At 37.9% G+C, this 14,054-nt stretch overlaps 1 protein-coding gene across 14 annotated transcripts in view; it reads right to left on the reverse strand.

Moving 5' to 3' along the window:
- CEP112 (centrosomal protein 112) overlaps window positions 1-14,054 on the reverse strand; it is a 569,199-nt gene that overhangs the window by 204,755 nt on the left and 350,390 nt on the right. For all 14 annotated transcript variants that reach the window (XM_010379988.2, XM_030923682.1, XM_010379989.2 and 11 more), the window contains exon 21: window positions 12,774-13,004. In XM_010379988.2, the coding sequence (XP_010378290.1) occupies window positions 12,774-13,004 (231 nt within the window). The remainder of the gene's footprint in view (window positions 1-12,773; window positions 13,005-14,054) is intronic.

Raw genomic sequence — 14,054 nt, forward strand, 5'->3', positions numbered from 1 at the left:
ATGAAACCAAGAACAAAAACCGTATGGTCACTTCAATAGATGCTGAAAAATCATTCAATAAAATTCAACATCCCTTTATGATTAAAAAAAAAAAACCTCTCAACAAACTGTGTATAGTAGAAACACTTCTCAAAACAGTAAAGGCCATATAGGACAAACTCAGAGCTAACATCATAGTGAAAAGGGAAAAATTGAAAGTCTTTCCTCTAAAATCTGAAATAAAACAAGGATGCTCACTTTCACCATTTCTATTCAACATAGATAGTATTGGGAGTCCTAGTCAGAGCAATTAGGCAAGAGAAAAAAATAAGAGGCATCCAAATTAGAAAGGAAGAAGTCAAATTATCCTTATTCACAGACAACATGATCCCATATTAAGAAAAACCTAAAGACTCCACCAAAATAATGTTAGAACCACCAAACAAATTCAGTAAGGTTGCAGGACATAAAATCAACATGCAAAAATCAGTAGCAATTCTATGCACCAACAGTGAACAATCATGAAAAAAAATCAAGAAAGCAATCCTATTTACAGTAGCTATAAAAAAATCTAGGAATACATTTTACCAAAAGTAGTAAAAGTTTCTACACTGAAAACTTAAAACACTGATCAAAGAAGTTAAAGAGAACACAAAAATGGAAAGATACTCCATGCTCATGGATTGGAAGAATTACCAATGATAAAATGCCCACACTACCCATAAAAATCTACAGATTGATTGCAATCTGTATCAAAATACCAATGAGATTCTTCAGAGAAATACAAAAAACAATTCTAAAATTTGTATGGAACCACAAAAGACCCCAAATAGCCATAGTGATCTTGTGCAAAAATTATAAAGCTGGAGGAATTGCACTATCAGGCTTCAAAATATACTGCAAAGCTATCATAACCAAAACAGCATGGTAATGGTAGAGAAATATACACATTGACCAATGGAACACAATAGAGAACCCAACACATCTTTACAGCTAACTCATTTTTGACAAAGGTGCCAAGAACATATTTTGGAGAAAGGACAGTCCCTTCATAAACAGTACTGGGAAAACTGGATATCCTTATGCAGAAGAATGAAACCAGGTCCCTATCTCTCATCATATAAAAAAATCAAGTCAAAATGGATTAAAGACTTAAATGTATGACCTGAGAGTATGAAACTACTTGAAGAAAATATTGGTCTAGGCAAAGATTTTTTTTTTTTTTTTTGTAAGACTTCAAAAGCACAAGCAACCAAAGCAAAAGCAGAAAAATGGGATTATATCAAGGTAAAAATCTTGAAAAATATTAAAGTAAATATACATTAGTACTGACTTTCTGCACAGCAAAGAAAACAATCAAGAGTAAAAGAAATCAGAGAACATACTGGCAACCTATCCATCTGACAACAGATTATATAAGGAAATCAACAGCAAAAAACAAATAATCCAATTTAAAAATTGGCAAATGATCTGAACAGACATTTTTCAAAAGAAGACACAGAAATTGCCAACAGGGCATGTGAAAAAATGCTCCATATCACTAATCATCAGAGAAATGTAAACCAAAGCAACAATGAAAGGATATCTCATCCACTTAAAATTGCTATTATCAAAAAGACAAAAAACAAACGCTTATGCGGATGTGGAGAAAGGGGAACACTAATACACTGTTTGTCGGAATACAAATTAGTATAGTCACTATGGAAAACAGCATAAAGGTTCCTCAAAAAACTAAAATTAGATCTAGCATATAACCCAGCAATTCCACTGCTGAATATATACCCAAAAGAAAGGAAATTAGTATACCAAAGAGAGATCTGCACTCCCATGTTTATTGCAGCATTATTCACAATACCAAAGATATGGAAACAACATAAGTGTACATCAGCAAAGGGGTAGATAAAGAAAATGTGCGATATATACACAACAGAGTATCAGCCATAAAAAGAATGAAATTCTGTCATTTTCAGCAACATGGATAGAATTAGATATCATGTTAAGTGAAATAAGCCAGGCACAGAAAGACAAATATTGCATGTTCTCATTCATATGTGGGAGCTAAAAAAGTGGATCTCATGAAGGTGAGAGGAGAATGATAGTTACCAGAGGCTGGGAAGGGAAAAGAGGAGAAGGCATAAAGAGAGGTTGGTTAATGAATACAAAAATACAGTTAAACGTAAGGAAGAAGTTCTAGTGTTCGATAGCACAGTGGGGTGCCTATAGTTAATAATTTATTGTACATTTCAAAATAGCTAGAAAAAAAGATTTGAAATCTTCTTAACACAAAGAAATGATAAATGTTTGAGGTGTTGGCTATCCTAATTACCCTGATTTGATCACAACACATTGCAAGAATGTATAAAAATTTCACATATATCTGATAAATACATACAATTCTTAAATATCAATATAAATGTTTTAAAGGTTTGCATAATTATCAGTACTAATCTTAAACAAACATACACACAACAAAAAACAAACCAAAAAAACTCCCCAGACCTAAACTGTATGTGCATGCACATACACACACACACACACACACACACACACACACACACACACACAGACTTAGGGCACAAATATCTGCTTATTTTACTCACTCCCACTTCTCTCCATTTAAATATAAAACTTTGATGATAGCAAATAAGCTCTTCTACTTTCAATAACTTCCCAAGTCGAGTCACTATCTTTTGCTGTATTGACCTAAGGCATTTTCATTTATTCTAAATAGAAATTTTTTCATTACAGGGCATCCCAAAAGACAAAACCAAACACCTCTGAGGAATACAGAACTCCAATTTTTTAATGCTTCTATTAGAATACTAAAAATTAGGCTACAGAAGAACAAAGGAGGATTAATCTTGTAATTTTTAAATGCCTACTTTAAACCAATTATTTGTAACTCTAGGTTTTATTTTCAAATAATCTTAACATAAAATATACTCTCTTTTAATTTTCTTCAAGTAAAACATAGTTTGCTAGCTTCAGATAACTAGACTTTGAAGTTAAGCTATTGATTTGCTCTACTGGATTGCCAGAAAATAAAGTGCTCTTTAATATGCAGCAGAAGGCAGAGAGAGAAAGGGGGAAAACTTCATTGGGAAACTGTGAAAGTCATTCAGAAGGGAGCAGTCTATTTCTACCTACATCCATGACTCCACATGACATTGAGCTTTGTAGTCCCTCTCAGATAAGGATGATAGACTTTTGAACACGTAAATATTCAAGCATTAATGATGATAGGTACCGCTGCATTTTTTGTTAATAAACAAATGATCCAGATATTATTCTAATATTTGTTTAGTGGACTCACTGTGATACGAGTGCCTCACATACAAATGACATAAAATAAGAGAGCTGGGGCTCATGTAAAAAAGGGTCTAAGGAACATCAATTTCTTCTTGTTACATAGGAGATACATAAATATGTTTAAAATATTTGATTTGGCTTGATTTGTGTATTTTGTCAAAATAACAACAAAAGTCTTAGTTTTTCTTTTTAATCATGCCAATTATTATTTTTAAAGTTTTTTTGGCTATTTTTTATTTCTTTAAATACTTATCCTACAATAGTACTCCAAACCTCAGCATCACACACTATATCCATGTAACAAACCTGCACATGTACCTCCTGAATCTAAAATGAAAGTTGAAATAAAAAAATTATTCTATAAAAAGGCTTAGTTTTTGTATAAGACAAGATTATAACCCCTGTCATGTTCAAGAAAACTTTACAATTTAGGTCATTCAAAAGCACATTAATATAAACCTTAATATAAATGAACACCAATTCATCACATTCAAATTATGCACACATCCTAAGTCTTCCAAGTTATTTGTGTATTTTTTTACTTGGTAAATTAAATTATTGTTATATTTAGAGGTGCCATTATCTATTATACCAGGCTATAGCTTATATATCCAGAGGAAAATGCCGACTTTAAGTTCACCAATATTTGTGGAACATAATAAAAAATATACAGGATATTGTTGGCCAATCAATTTTATAATACTAACCTAAGGATAACATTTAATTTAAAGTTTAAGGATATAAAATTCCACATTTTTCAGCAAAGGAAGAAGTCATGGAAAAGATGAAAGTAAAAAGAACAAAATTGAGGTTGGAAATCCATCTTAAGCCGAAATGACAATGTCTTCATAAGTTAATATTAATCCTTTAATTATAAATTTTAAAGGTTTAAGTAGTTTCTGTGGCCTTAACTTTGAATAATTATGCCATATGGAGCTTTTCTTAAATTTGAAAAAGATGCTGAATTGTTGCTCAAAGCCTTTTCATGACTTCAGGCTGGCAGAATTCCAGTATAATCCTTCAGACACCACTTAAAATTAGAGACCAGGAACCCAAGCTGGTAAATGCTATGTCAAAATGCTAAGAGCTTTTTACTGAGTAGAGTACGTTGTAGAAAACGTTTGATGTGCTGGTATATTTATAAATATCAAAACATGAAGCTGAAAACAACTATTTATAGTGGAGAATTTACAAAGGAAAAGATGAACAGATTAGACTAAATTTAAATAAAATGTTTGTGTATCATAAAATTAAATCATAAAAGGCAAATGCCAAAGATATCTGCCACAAAGATAAGGGTTTTATCATTCTAATATAAAAGGAGCTTATTAGATGAGCTGATGAGAAAAACAGTAGGACCCTAAAAGAAGAAAAACTGGCAAAAGACATGAACAGGCAATTTCCAGAAAATGAAATATAAATAAGTAACAGGTAAATCCACTGTAAATGTTCAATCTCTCACACTTAAAAATACAAATTAAAACAACTGTTGTTCACAAACATGTACTACAAATTAGGTAAAACTACTAATAAATCTACAGACTAAGTAGATACTCTACTGAAGTAAATATACATTAGTATAAACTTTCTGAAATGCAATTTGACCTGTTAATTCTACTAGGATTTCAACCTAAAAAAATTGAAATTGAAAATGTTAACAGAAGTTTATGTATAATGATGACAATCTCCACATTAAACAATTATAAAAAAATCTAAATGTTTGGTTGGGTGCAGTGGCTCACGCCTATAATCACAGCACTTTTAGGAGGTCAAGGTGGGCGGATCACCTGAGGTCAGGAGTTCGAGACCAGCCTGGCCAACATGGTGAAACCTTGTCCCTACTAAAGATACAAAAATTAGCTGGATGTGGTGGCACATGCCTGTAGTCCCAGTTACTCGGGAGGCTGAGGCAGGAGACTCGCTTGAACGCACAAGCCAGAGGTTGCAGTGAGCCGGGATCAGGCCACTGCACTCCATCGTGGACAACAGAGCAAGACTCTATCTCAACAAACAAACAAACCAACCCCCACAAAACTAAATGTTCTAAAATAAAGAAATAACACAATTAATTATATCTGGCTGGGCGCAGTGGCTCACGCCTGTAATCCCAGCCCTTGAGGAGGTCGAGACAGGTGGATCACGAGGTCAGGAGATCAAGACCATCCTGGCCAACATGATGAAACCCTGTCTCTACTAAAATACAAAAAATTAGCCAGGCATGGTGGCAGGTGCCTGTAGTCCCAGCTACTAGGAAGGCTGAGGCAGGGGACTCGCTTGAACCCGAGAGGCAGAGGTTGCAGTGAGCCAAGATTGCGACACTGCACTCCAGCCTGGCGACAGAGCAAGACTCCGTCTCAAAAAAACAAATTATGTTTTATCAAAGGCCAAATGAGGTGGCTCACGCCTGTCATCCCAGAACTTTGGAAGGCCAAGGTGGGGTGGATCACTTGAGGTCAGGAGTTCAAGGCCAGCCTGATCAACATGGAGAAAACCTGTCTCTACTAAAATACAAAATTAGCCGGGTATGGTGGCACATGCCTCTAATCCTAGCTACTCGGGAGGCTGAGGCAGGAAAATCACTTGAACCTGGGAGGCGGAGGTTGTGGTGAGCTGAGATTGCACCATTGCACTCCAGCCTGGGCAACAAGAGCGAAACTCCGTCTCAAAATATATATATATATATATATGTTGTTACATCCATAAAACAGGATATCATGAAACAATGAAAATAATATTTTCAAATAATTTCAAATGACACTGGAATATTCTTAGTATAATACTTTAAAAAGCAAGAGATTGAATTGTTTAATTACTATGCTCTTGGGCAGCTAATTTTAGTATGGCTATTTTACATATACATTAAATTATTACTATTATAGCTGGGTGGTGGTAGGAATCGGGACTTTTACACCTTTCTCCACTTCCTTATTTTCTAAAATATCCTCTATTTCAAGGAAGGTTATTTTTAAAATAGCTGAATAGGTTTCTAAAATAATGGTCCAATTTAGATACCAAAGTTTTAATCAATCTTCTGAATTTTTACCCACTATCATCACTTAGTAATGTTCTTTAATTTTTCAAAAGTTCATATTTTATGGGCTTTGTTTCAATTCGGTTTGAAAAGATTTTAAAAGGCCACAAAAAAAAAGCTTTCACTTTGCAAATGTCAATCCTTGACTCTCTTGGATTCTGTATTGGAAGCATTTTGACCTTGTGGAGATATTTCATGTTTCTCTTAACTCAAAATCATTGAAGATATCATCTGGGTCTAAATTGCTGCTGACAGAAACTCAGGTAGGACCTGGACTTAGGAATTCGTTTATAACCTTAACATTGTAAGCGCTACTGAACAACACAGACCCATATAGAGTGTTACATTGAGATTATTTATTATTCTGGTGTTACTGTCCTCTCCTCTTTGAACCTCAATTTTATACTCAACGAGAGAAAGTGAACTTCTAAACCTCTGAATTCTTGACTGGGTTTTAAACGGCTGGCAAATATTTTAAATTTCATATTTATTTAAACACGATAAAAACATCAAACTTTTAAAAAGATATAGTGAGAAGAGTTCAAGTAACTGGCAGAATGTCACAACAGACTCACAACAGACTTAGCAGCTTGTTAGTTTTAATTCAAACTCTTACAGTAAAAACTCAAATTTTAAAAACTTTGTGTAGAAAAATGCAAACTATGTCTGAATAAAGATTAATGCTGTGTTTTCAACTTATGAAGTGATACGAAGGAAATCAAAACACTAAAATAACATATAAATGAGTATTTGAATACAAGGATGTATCATACCCTACCTAAAGTATTTATAATGAGTTGAAATCAAATGTGGATAAATCAGTAACAGTTTATTCACATGACCAGGCACAGAGGCTATTCTTGAATTTCTCCGTAGATTATCATTCTTGTTGTTTTTTTCTTTTTGAGATGGAGTCTCGCTCTGTTGCCCAGGCTAGAGTTCAGTTCAGTGGTGATCTCAGCTCACTGCCAGCTCCGCTTCCTGGGTTCACGCCATTCTCCTGCCTCAGCCTCCCAAGTAGCTGGAACTACAGGCGCCCGCCACCACACCTGGCTAATTTTTTGTATTTTTTAGTAGAGACGGGGTTTCACCGTGTTAGCCAGGATGGTCTCGATCTCCTGACCTCGTGATCCGCCCGCCTCAATTATCATTCTTTTATTCACTCACTTAACATTTAATGAGTGCTTACTTTGTGTAAGTCACCATGAAAGCTCCTGGGGCATTAGAAACAAATATTTCCTGCTTTCAGGGAATTCAGAGTCCAGGTGTTCACTGCATTTGGAAATGCTAAACTGCTTTGACTATTTATGTAAAAATATCAATCAATTGGAAATACAAATTACTCTTGATGTGAGCATAGCATTTAGATTTCATCACATGGACTCTGAGGTTGGTGAAGTCCACCAACTGGACAAAAACTGAACTCATCGCACTAAACACTATCCTATGTAAAAGAGAGTCCTTCACTTTCCCCAGACTCTCCCTTTTTGTCAATAAGTCCCTCCATTCTGGTTCATCTCAGTACCTCCATCCATGTCAGCTAAAAGTACTGTCCTCAAACCTCCTTTCTACCTTCTGGGATCCCCTGTGTTCTCACTTCAATCCAGGAGCATTCCATTCTTCCAGATACAGGATACCCATGCTCCCTCCTCTACCTGTAGAACTCCAATTCTATAGGAACAAATTCCCTTACATCTTCTTCCTTTCCAAGGCATTCCACTGTTCCGCTGGAAGCCTGTTTCGCTTTTCTTGAAACTCTTCACCTAAGCAGATTACTCTGATTCTTTACTAAGAATACAGATGCTATTAGCTACAAGGTCTTTTCAAGTCTTGTCAGAGAGCTTCTCTATATCTTTACCAATCTTTGCCTTCCTTCCTCCCTTGGTGAAAGTCATGCCTCCTGTCACTCATTCATGTAATACATACCCGAAGGGCACCTGCCCCGAGCTGGGTTTTCTAGGCACTGGCGGTACAGAAGTAAACAAGCTCAACAAGGTCCTGCTAACAGAGCTTATGTTCTAGTGGGTGGGAGGAAATAAACAAGCGAACAAATAAAAGGATGATTTCAGGTAATGCTATGAGCTATGAAGACAATGGGACAAAAATAGGTGGCATAGGTAGGCTAGACTTTGGATGAAAAGGTCAGGGAAGGATGCTCTGAGGAGTGTAGAATGATGACAAGGAGGTTGGCCATTGAAAAAATCATGTGGAGAAGTATTCTGGCAGAGGATGACAGCAGCTGCAAAGACCTAGAAGCAGGGGAGAGTGTTGCACATTCTGGGAAAAGACAAACGGACCCTTGCAGCCTTGTAGCCATGGGCCGTGGTGGGCCTGTGCTGGGTCTGTGCTGGGGATGCCATTCCCACCTGCAACACCTCACAGATCACAAGCCATCCATGATCTCTGATTCTTCACATCAGCTAAGCTGTTCCTCTCCATTAGTCCCTTCGTATGTACTGCAAAATGCTCAACACATGTTCAGCCCCCAAATATACTCTCTTTCACTCCTGCTGCTCTTTGGAACTGCACCTTCCTTTCAGCATTGTATTTTCCCAAACAACAGAAAGTTCCCTCACTTCCACTCTCAGACTTATCTTTTGTAACCCTGTTTCTGGGCACATGATCATCTTCAGCGCACTGTCCAAGATCATCAATGACTTCGTGGTTTCACATCCAGTGACCTTCCTTCAACCCCCATCCTTCCTGAGTTTGGGTCACATTCTTGACAATCCCCCTTTCCAAATAGTCTTTTCCTCTATTTCCATAAAAATGCATTCTTCTCACGTCCCTTCTACCTTCGTGACCCTTCTTTGACTGTTCCTCCCTGACCTCTCAAACGGAGCTGTACCCCGAAGTTCTTCCTTCACAGTTGCCCTCGCTCTCCCTCCCTCCCCCTCCTCTTTCCCCCTTGCTTTAACAGTCCCACTCACTTGCAAGGCCACAGGCCGGGCCTTCTCTGTGGGTGATTCCCACAGCTGTTTGTCTCCAATCCTGCCTGCTCTTGGGATATCCAAAAGCATTCTGTCAACAGCAAGGGAAAGTGGAGTGTCACTTCAAACTCCACGTGTTCTTAACTCAGTTCAGCTTCCTCCTCCTCCGACCAGAAACTTCTACATTCCTGATCGATTTATATTTAACCAGCCTAATCGGTGCTATCTCTGTGATGATTTTCAAACATCCCCTTTGTCCCCTTGCTACTGCCGACATTCTCACTGCCTTCTCATGCACATCTACTGTGCCTTCGAGGACCTCCTGCCTGGATTCATCCAGTCCTTGTCAGCTCCTGCTGCTGCTACCACACCTTGCCAACACCAAGAGGACGATGTTCCTAATAATCACTGGAATCTTGACACTTCATTTCCCCAAAACCTTCAGCAACTCCTCACTGTTTACCCAAATGAAGCAAAAACGCTTATCACAGCTTTAGAGACTTTCGATGATCCCGAGGCTATCTCAGCTTTGTCGCTAGCTCTCTCCTTGATCAACCTCTATGTCACGGAAACGGTTTGTTTGCTCTTGCTTTCCTTACTCTTTTAACTTAGAATGCCACTCAACATATCTACTAGTTAAAATCCTACTTATGTTACTTATGTCTCATTCAAATGACATCTCTCCCAATTAATTTTCCCTGATTTCCTCAGCAGAACATGATTTTCCCTATAGTCACACTGTCTTGCATTCTAGTCATCTGCATAGTGTACTTGCAGTATTTTTCTTGCAGTCACTATTATTTTATCTATTTGAGGACAGTGGCCTGCTCCCTCATTTTTTATACACCCACAGTGCCTGGGATAATGCCTTTCTGGGATATAAAAATTCAGGTTTCTAATACTAATTTTTAAATTATCTTTACCCTGTAAATTAGTTAGCATCATGTATAAACCTACGTTTGACAAAGTTCATCTCCTATTAAAAAGAGGCATTTGGAATGTGAATATATAATGCAAGAAAATTAAGGCCTAAATTGGATGTGTTATATGTCTGACTTTGGCAAATCCAATTTTCTTAAATCAAGGTGCACAGGTATCTGTGCCATTTAAGAACATTTACTTAGAAATACTTTGAACTGCTAGAAGAGTCGACTGAAGCCAAGGTGAGGTGTGTGTAAGAGTTAACAGAAAAGGTAAGTGGCGGCCAGGCGCGGTGGCTCAAGCCTGTAGTCCCAGCACTTTGGGAGGCCGAGACGGGTGGATCACGAGGTCAGGAGATCGAGACCATCCTGGCTAACACGGTGAAACCCCGTCTCTACTAAAAAATACAAAAAATTAGCCGGGCGAGATGGCGGGCGCCTGTAGTCCCAGCTACTCGGGAGGCTGAGGCAGGAGAATGGCGTAAACCTGGGAGGCGGAGCTTGCAGTGAGCCGAGATCGCGCCACTGCACTCCAGCCTGGGCGACAGAGCCAGACTCCGTCTCAAAAAAAAAAAAAAAGAAAAGAAAAGAAAAGGTTAAGTGGCAACACCACTTTCACTTTCCATCAGTCTCTCTTTTATCTGCTGTTGTCGAAGTCTGAGATTATACCATATAAGAATATTTCCTGGCCGGGTGTGCTGGCTCATGCCTGTAATCCCAGCACCTTGGGAGGTCGAGGTGGGTGGACTGCCCAAGGTCAGGAGTTTGAGACCATCCTGGCCAACATGGTGAAACCCCATCTCTACTAAAAATACAAAAATTAGCCAGACGTGATGGCGGGTGCCTGTAATCCCAGTTATTCAGGAGGCTGAGGCAGGAGAACGCTTGAACCCGGGTGGTAGAAGTTGCAGTCAGCCAAGATCATGCCACTGTACTCCACCCTGGGTGACACAGTAAGACTTTGTCTCAAAAAAAAAAAAAAAAAAAAAAATTTCCCTAATTCCTGACCTGTATATTTTAGCATCAAGACATTATTTTATCCTGCTGTGAGGGAATTATCACTAACATCCACTTAGCCTGAACATGTCCTGAGTGGCCCAACCTATTGGTCTTGTAATCTTCTTCCTTTCAGCAAGGAGGAATTCCATCTGCCCACTGGCTTGGGAAAATAGCCTTGGTGCTGCCCGTGACTGCTCCACGCCACTCCCCATGCCCAGCATATCCCATGAAGCAACAGTGAATGCTGTCAGCTCTACCTACAGAACATATCCCAAATCTGATCAGGTTTTACTACTTCACTGCTACTGGCTAGACCCAACCCTCTATTACCTTTCCTCTATATTTTTGCAACAGTGTTTTAACCAGTCTCTCTACTTCCTCCTTTGCCGTCAATTCAGTCTATTCTCAGCACAGCAGATGATGACATCCCATTCAAGTGTGAGTCAAATCATGTCACTCCCATGCTCAAAATCTGCCAAGCTCCCCTACTCAGAGTCAAAGCAAAGCCCTCTCACTGGCCTACTCAGACCTCCCTGACCTGGACCCATGCCCTCAGGTTTCTTCTCTGGTCTCATCACTTTCCCTCTTCTTCTCAGTCATCATTTCCAGACACACCACTTCCCTGCTGTTCCCCCAAGAAGTCAGGCTCACTCCTGCCTATTTATAGTCCTTTTTCCTATTTATTTCTGGGTTCAGAGCTATGCTGTCAAGGGCCAAATCTGCTGAAATCTGACTTTCAAATGAATTAAGGTACAATAAAGCAAGTACCTTAGGATCTCAGTCTATGTAAAATCAATGAAGTAATGGCTAGTATGGTATTGCATACTCTTTAAAGGCTCATCACCATTTGAAGATAAAGAAGGATAGGTGGAAAGAAATTAAACAAAATTAGATGATTCTTAAGTTACCCTTTTCAAGTTTTTCATTCCCAAGATAAAGACTGGTCTTAAGAAACTACAGAGGCAATTTTGGAAATAGCAATTCACATTTAGTACCTGAATAAAATAGTTATACTTTTTCTGAACATCAAAAGAAAGAATATTTGAGATTGTACCTTGAATATAAGTCTAATCAAAATGTTTATAAACATTATATTGACATTTATTCCAATAATAAATAATTCTAAAATACTTTTCTTATTTCCACTGAAATATCAACCGTGGGAAAATAAGTCATCATTTATGTGACACTGTTATAAAAAAACTGTAAAATCTAGAAAAGCTTATTAGACAACCGAGGGAAGATCTGAAACTTAGTCTCCATCTAGGAAAATTTAGGGATACAGCCCCAGTATTTCTAATCAAAATAATATTTGACAATATTATAATATCACTTTATTGCAATGTGTATTTAATTACTATGGAATAGGATATTCCATATAATCCCTTCCATGAAAGTCAAGGGAAAAGTTAGGAAATTCCCTAGATTATTTTACTGGTACTTAGACATAGGAGCAAGATACTTAAATTCCTCGATTGAAGAGTTTATACATTTAAAGAGCAATGCCATGTCTACTACCTTTTGGAGATTAAATATAAGGGTGGTGGCAGTGGATTTTAAACATGGGTTTCAACTGTCTATTAAAAAAACAGTCAAATATCTTACCTTTTCCAGTGTCATCTCTGTCTCAGCGGCATGAGTCTTTTTCAGCTCTATTTTCATCTTTTCTGATTCAGCCTTCAGTTTGCTGACAACAATCTCGTGTTCCCTTGTAGCCCTTTGCTTTTCCTCTTCACGAAGAAGACCAAGCTCTACCAGCTGCTGTTTCCGCTGTGAGTTCACATTGATCAGTTCTTCTCTCAACTTGTGAACCTGGGCCTCCATGTCGGCAATAACCTTGTTTTAAAACATGGAAAAATGGGCAGAGGATATGAATAGGAAGTCACAAAAGAAGAACCAATGGGCAAAAGGCCAATAAATGAAATATAAACATATGGAATAGAAAGCTTAGATTGCACTCCATCCTTCCTTCTTTCCTTCCTTCCCTCCCTCTTTCCCTCTCCCTTTCTCCCTTCCCTTCCTTTTCCTTCCTTCCTTCCTTCTTCCCTTTCCTTCCTTCTCTCCCTCCCTTCCTTCCTTCCTTCCCTTTCCTTTCCTCTCTCCCTTCCCTTCCTTTTCCTTCCTTCCTTCCTTTCCCTCTCTCCCTTCCCTTCCCTTTCCTTCCCTCTCTCCCTTCCCTTTCCTTCCTTCCTTCCTTCCTTCCTTCCTTCCTTCCTTCCTTCCTTCCTTCCTCCCTCCCTCCTCCTCCCTCCCTCCCTTCCTTCCTCTCTCCCTCCCTCCCTCCCTCCCTCCTCTATTTCCTTCATTCCATACTCCCATGTCATTCCTTCCTAGCTCAGAGGCAAATACCACCTGGAACATTTTACCATACATTTGGATCTTTAAACAACATATTGTTTAGTTTTACTTGTTTCTAATATCTATGTAAATGGAATATTACATGTATTTTTCTGAAACTTGCTTTTACAAATATTCAACATCACCATGTTCCTGAAATTCATCCATTGTTCCCTATTGGATTTTTGCTTTTTATTGATTGATTTCTGCTTTTATTTTTATGTCCTTCTTCCTACTTTCCTAAGGTTTATTTTGTATTCCTTCTTCTAACTTCTTATTTTGGATACTTAACTCATTTATTTTTATCATTTCTTCTTTTCTGATTTATAAATGTAAGACTGCAAATGTCTCTCTGACTATTGATTTAGTTCCATCTCTTTGGTTTAGATATGTGGTATTTTCATTATCGTTTAGTTCAAAATATTTTTTTAACTTCTATTATTATTTTTTTATTTGACTTACGAACCATTTAGAAGTATGCTTCTTAATTCCCAAGCATATGGGACATATTAGTTTTCCAGGGTTGCCATAACAAAGTAGCACAAACTA

Source organism: Rhinopithecus roxellana, chromosome 19 (assembly GCF_007565055.1).
Source record: "Rhinopithecus roxellana isolate Shanxi Qingling chromosome 19, ASM756505v1, whole genome shotgun sequence".
In the NCBI taxonomy this organism is placed as follows: domain Eukaryota; kingdom Metazoa; phylum Chordata; class Mammalia; order Primates; family Cercopithecidae; genus Rhinopithecus; species Rhinopithecus roxellana.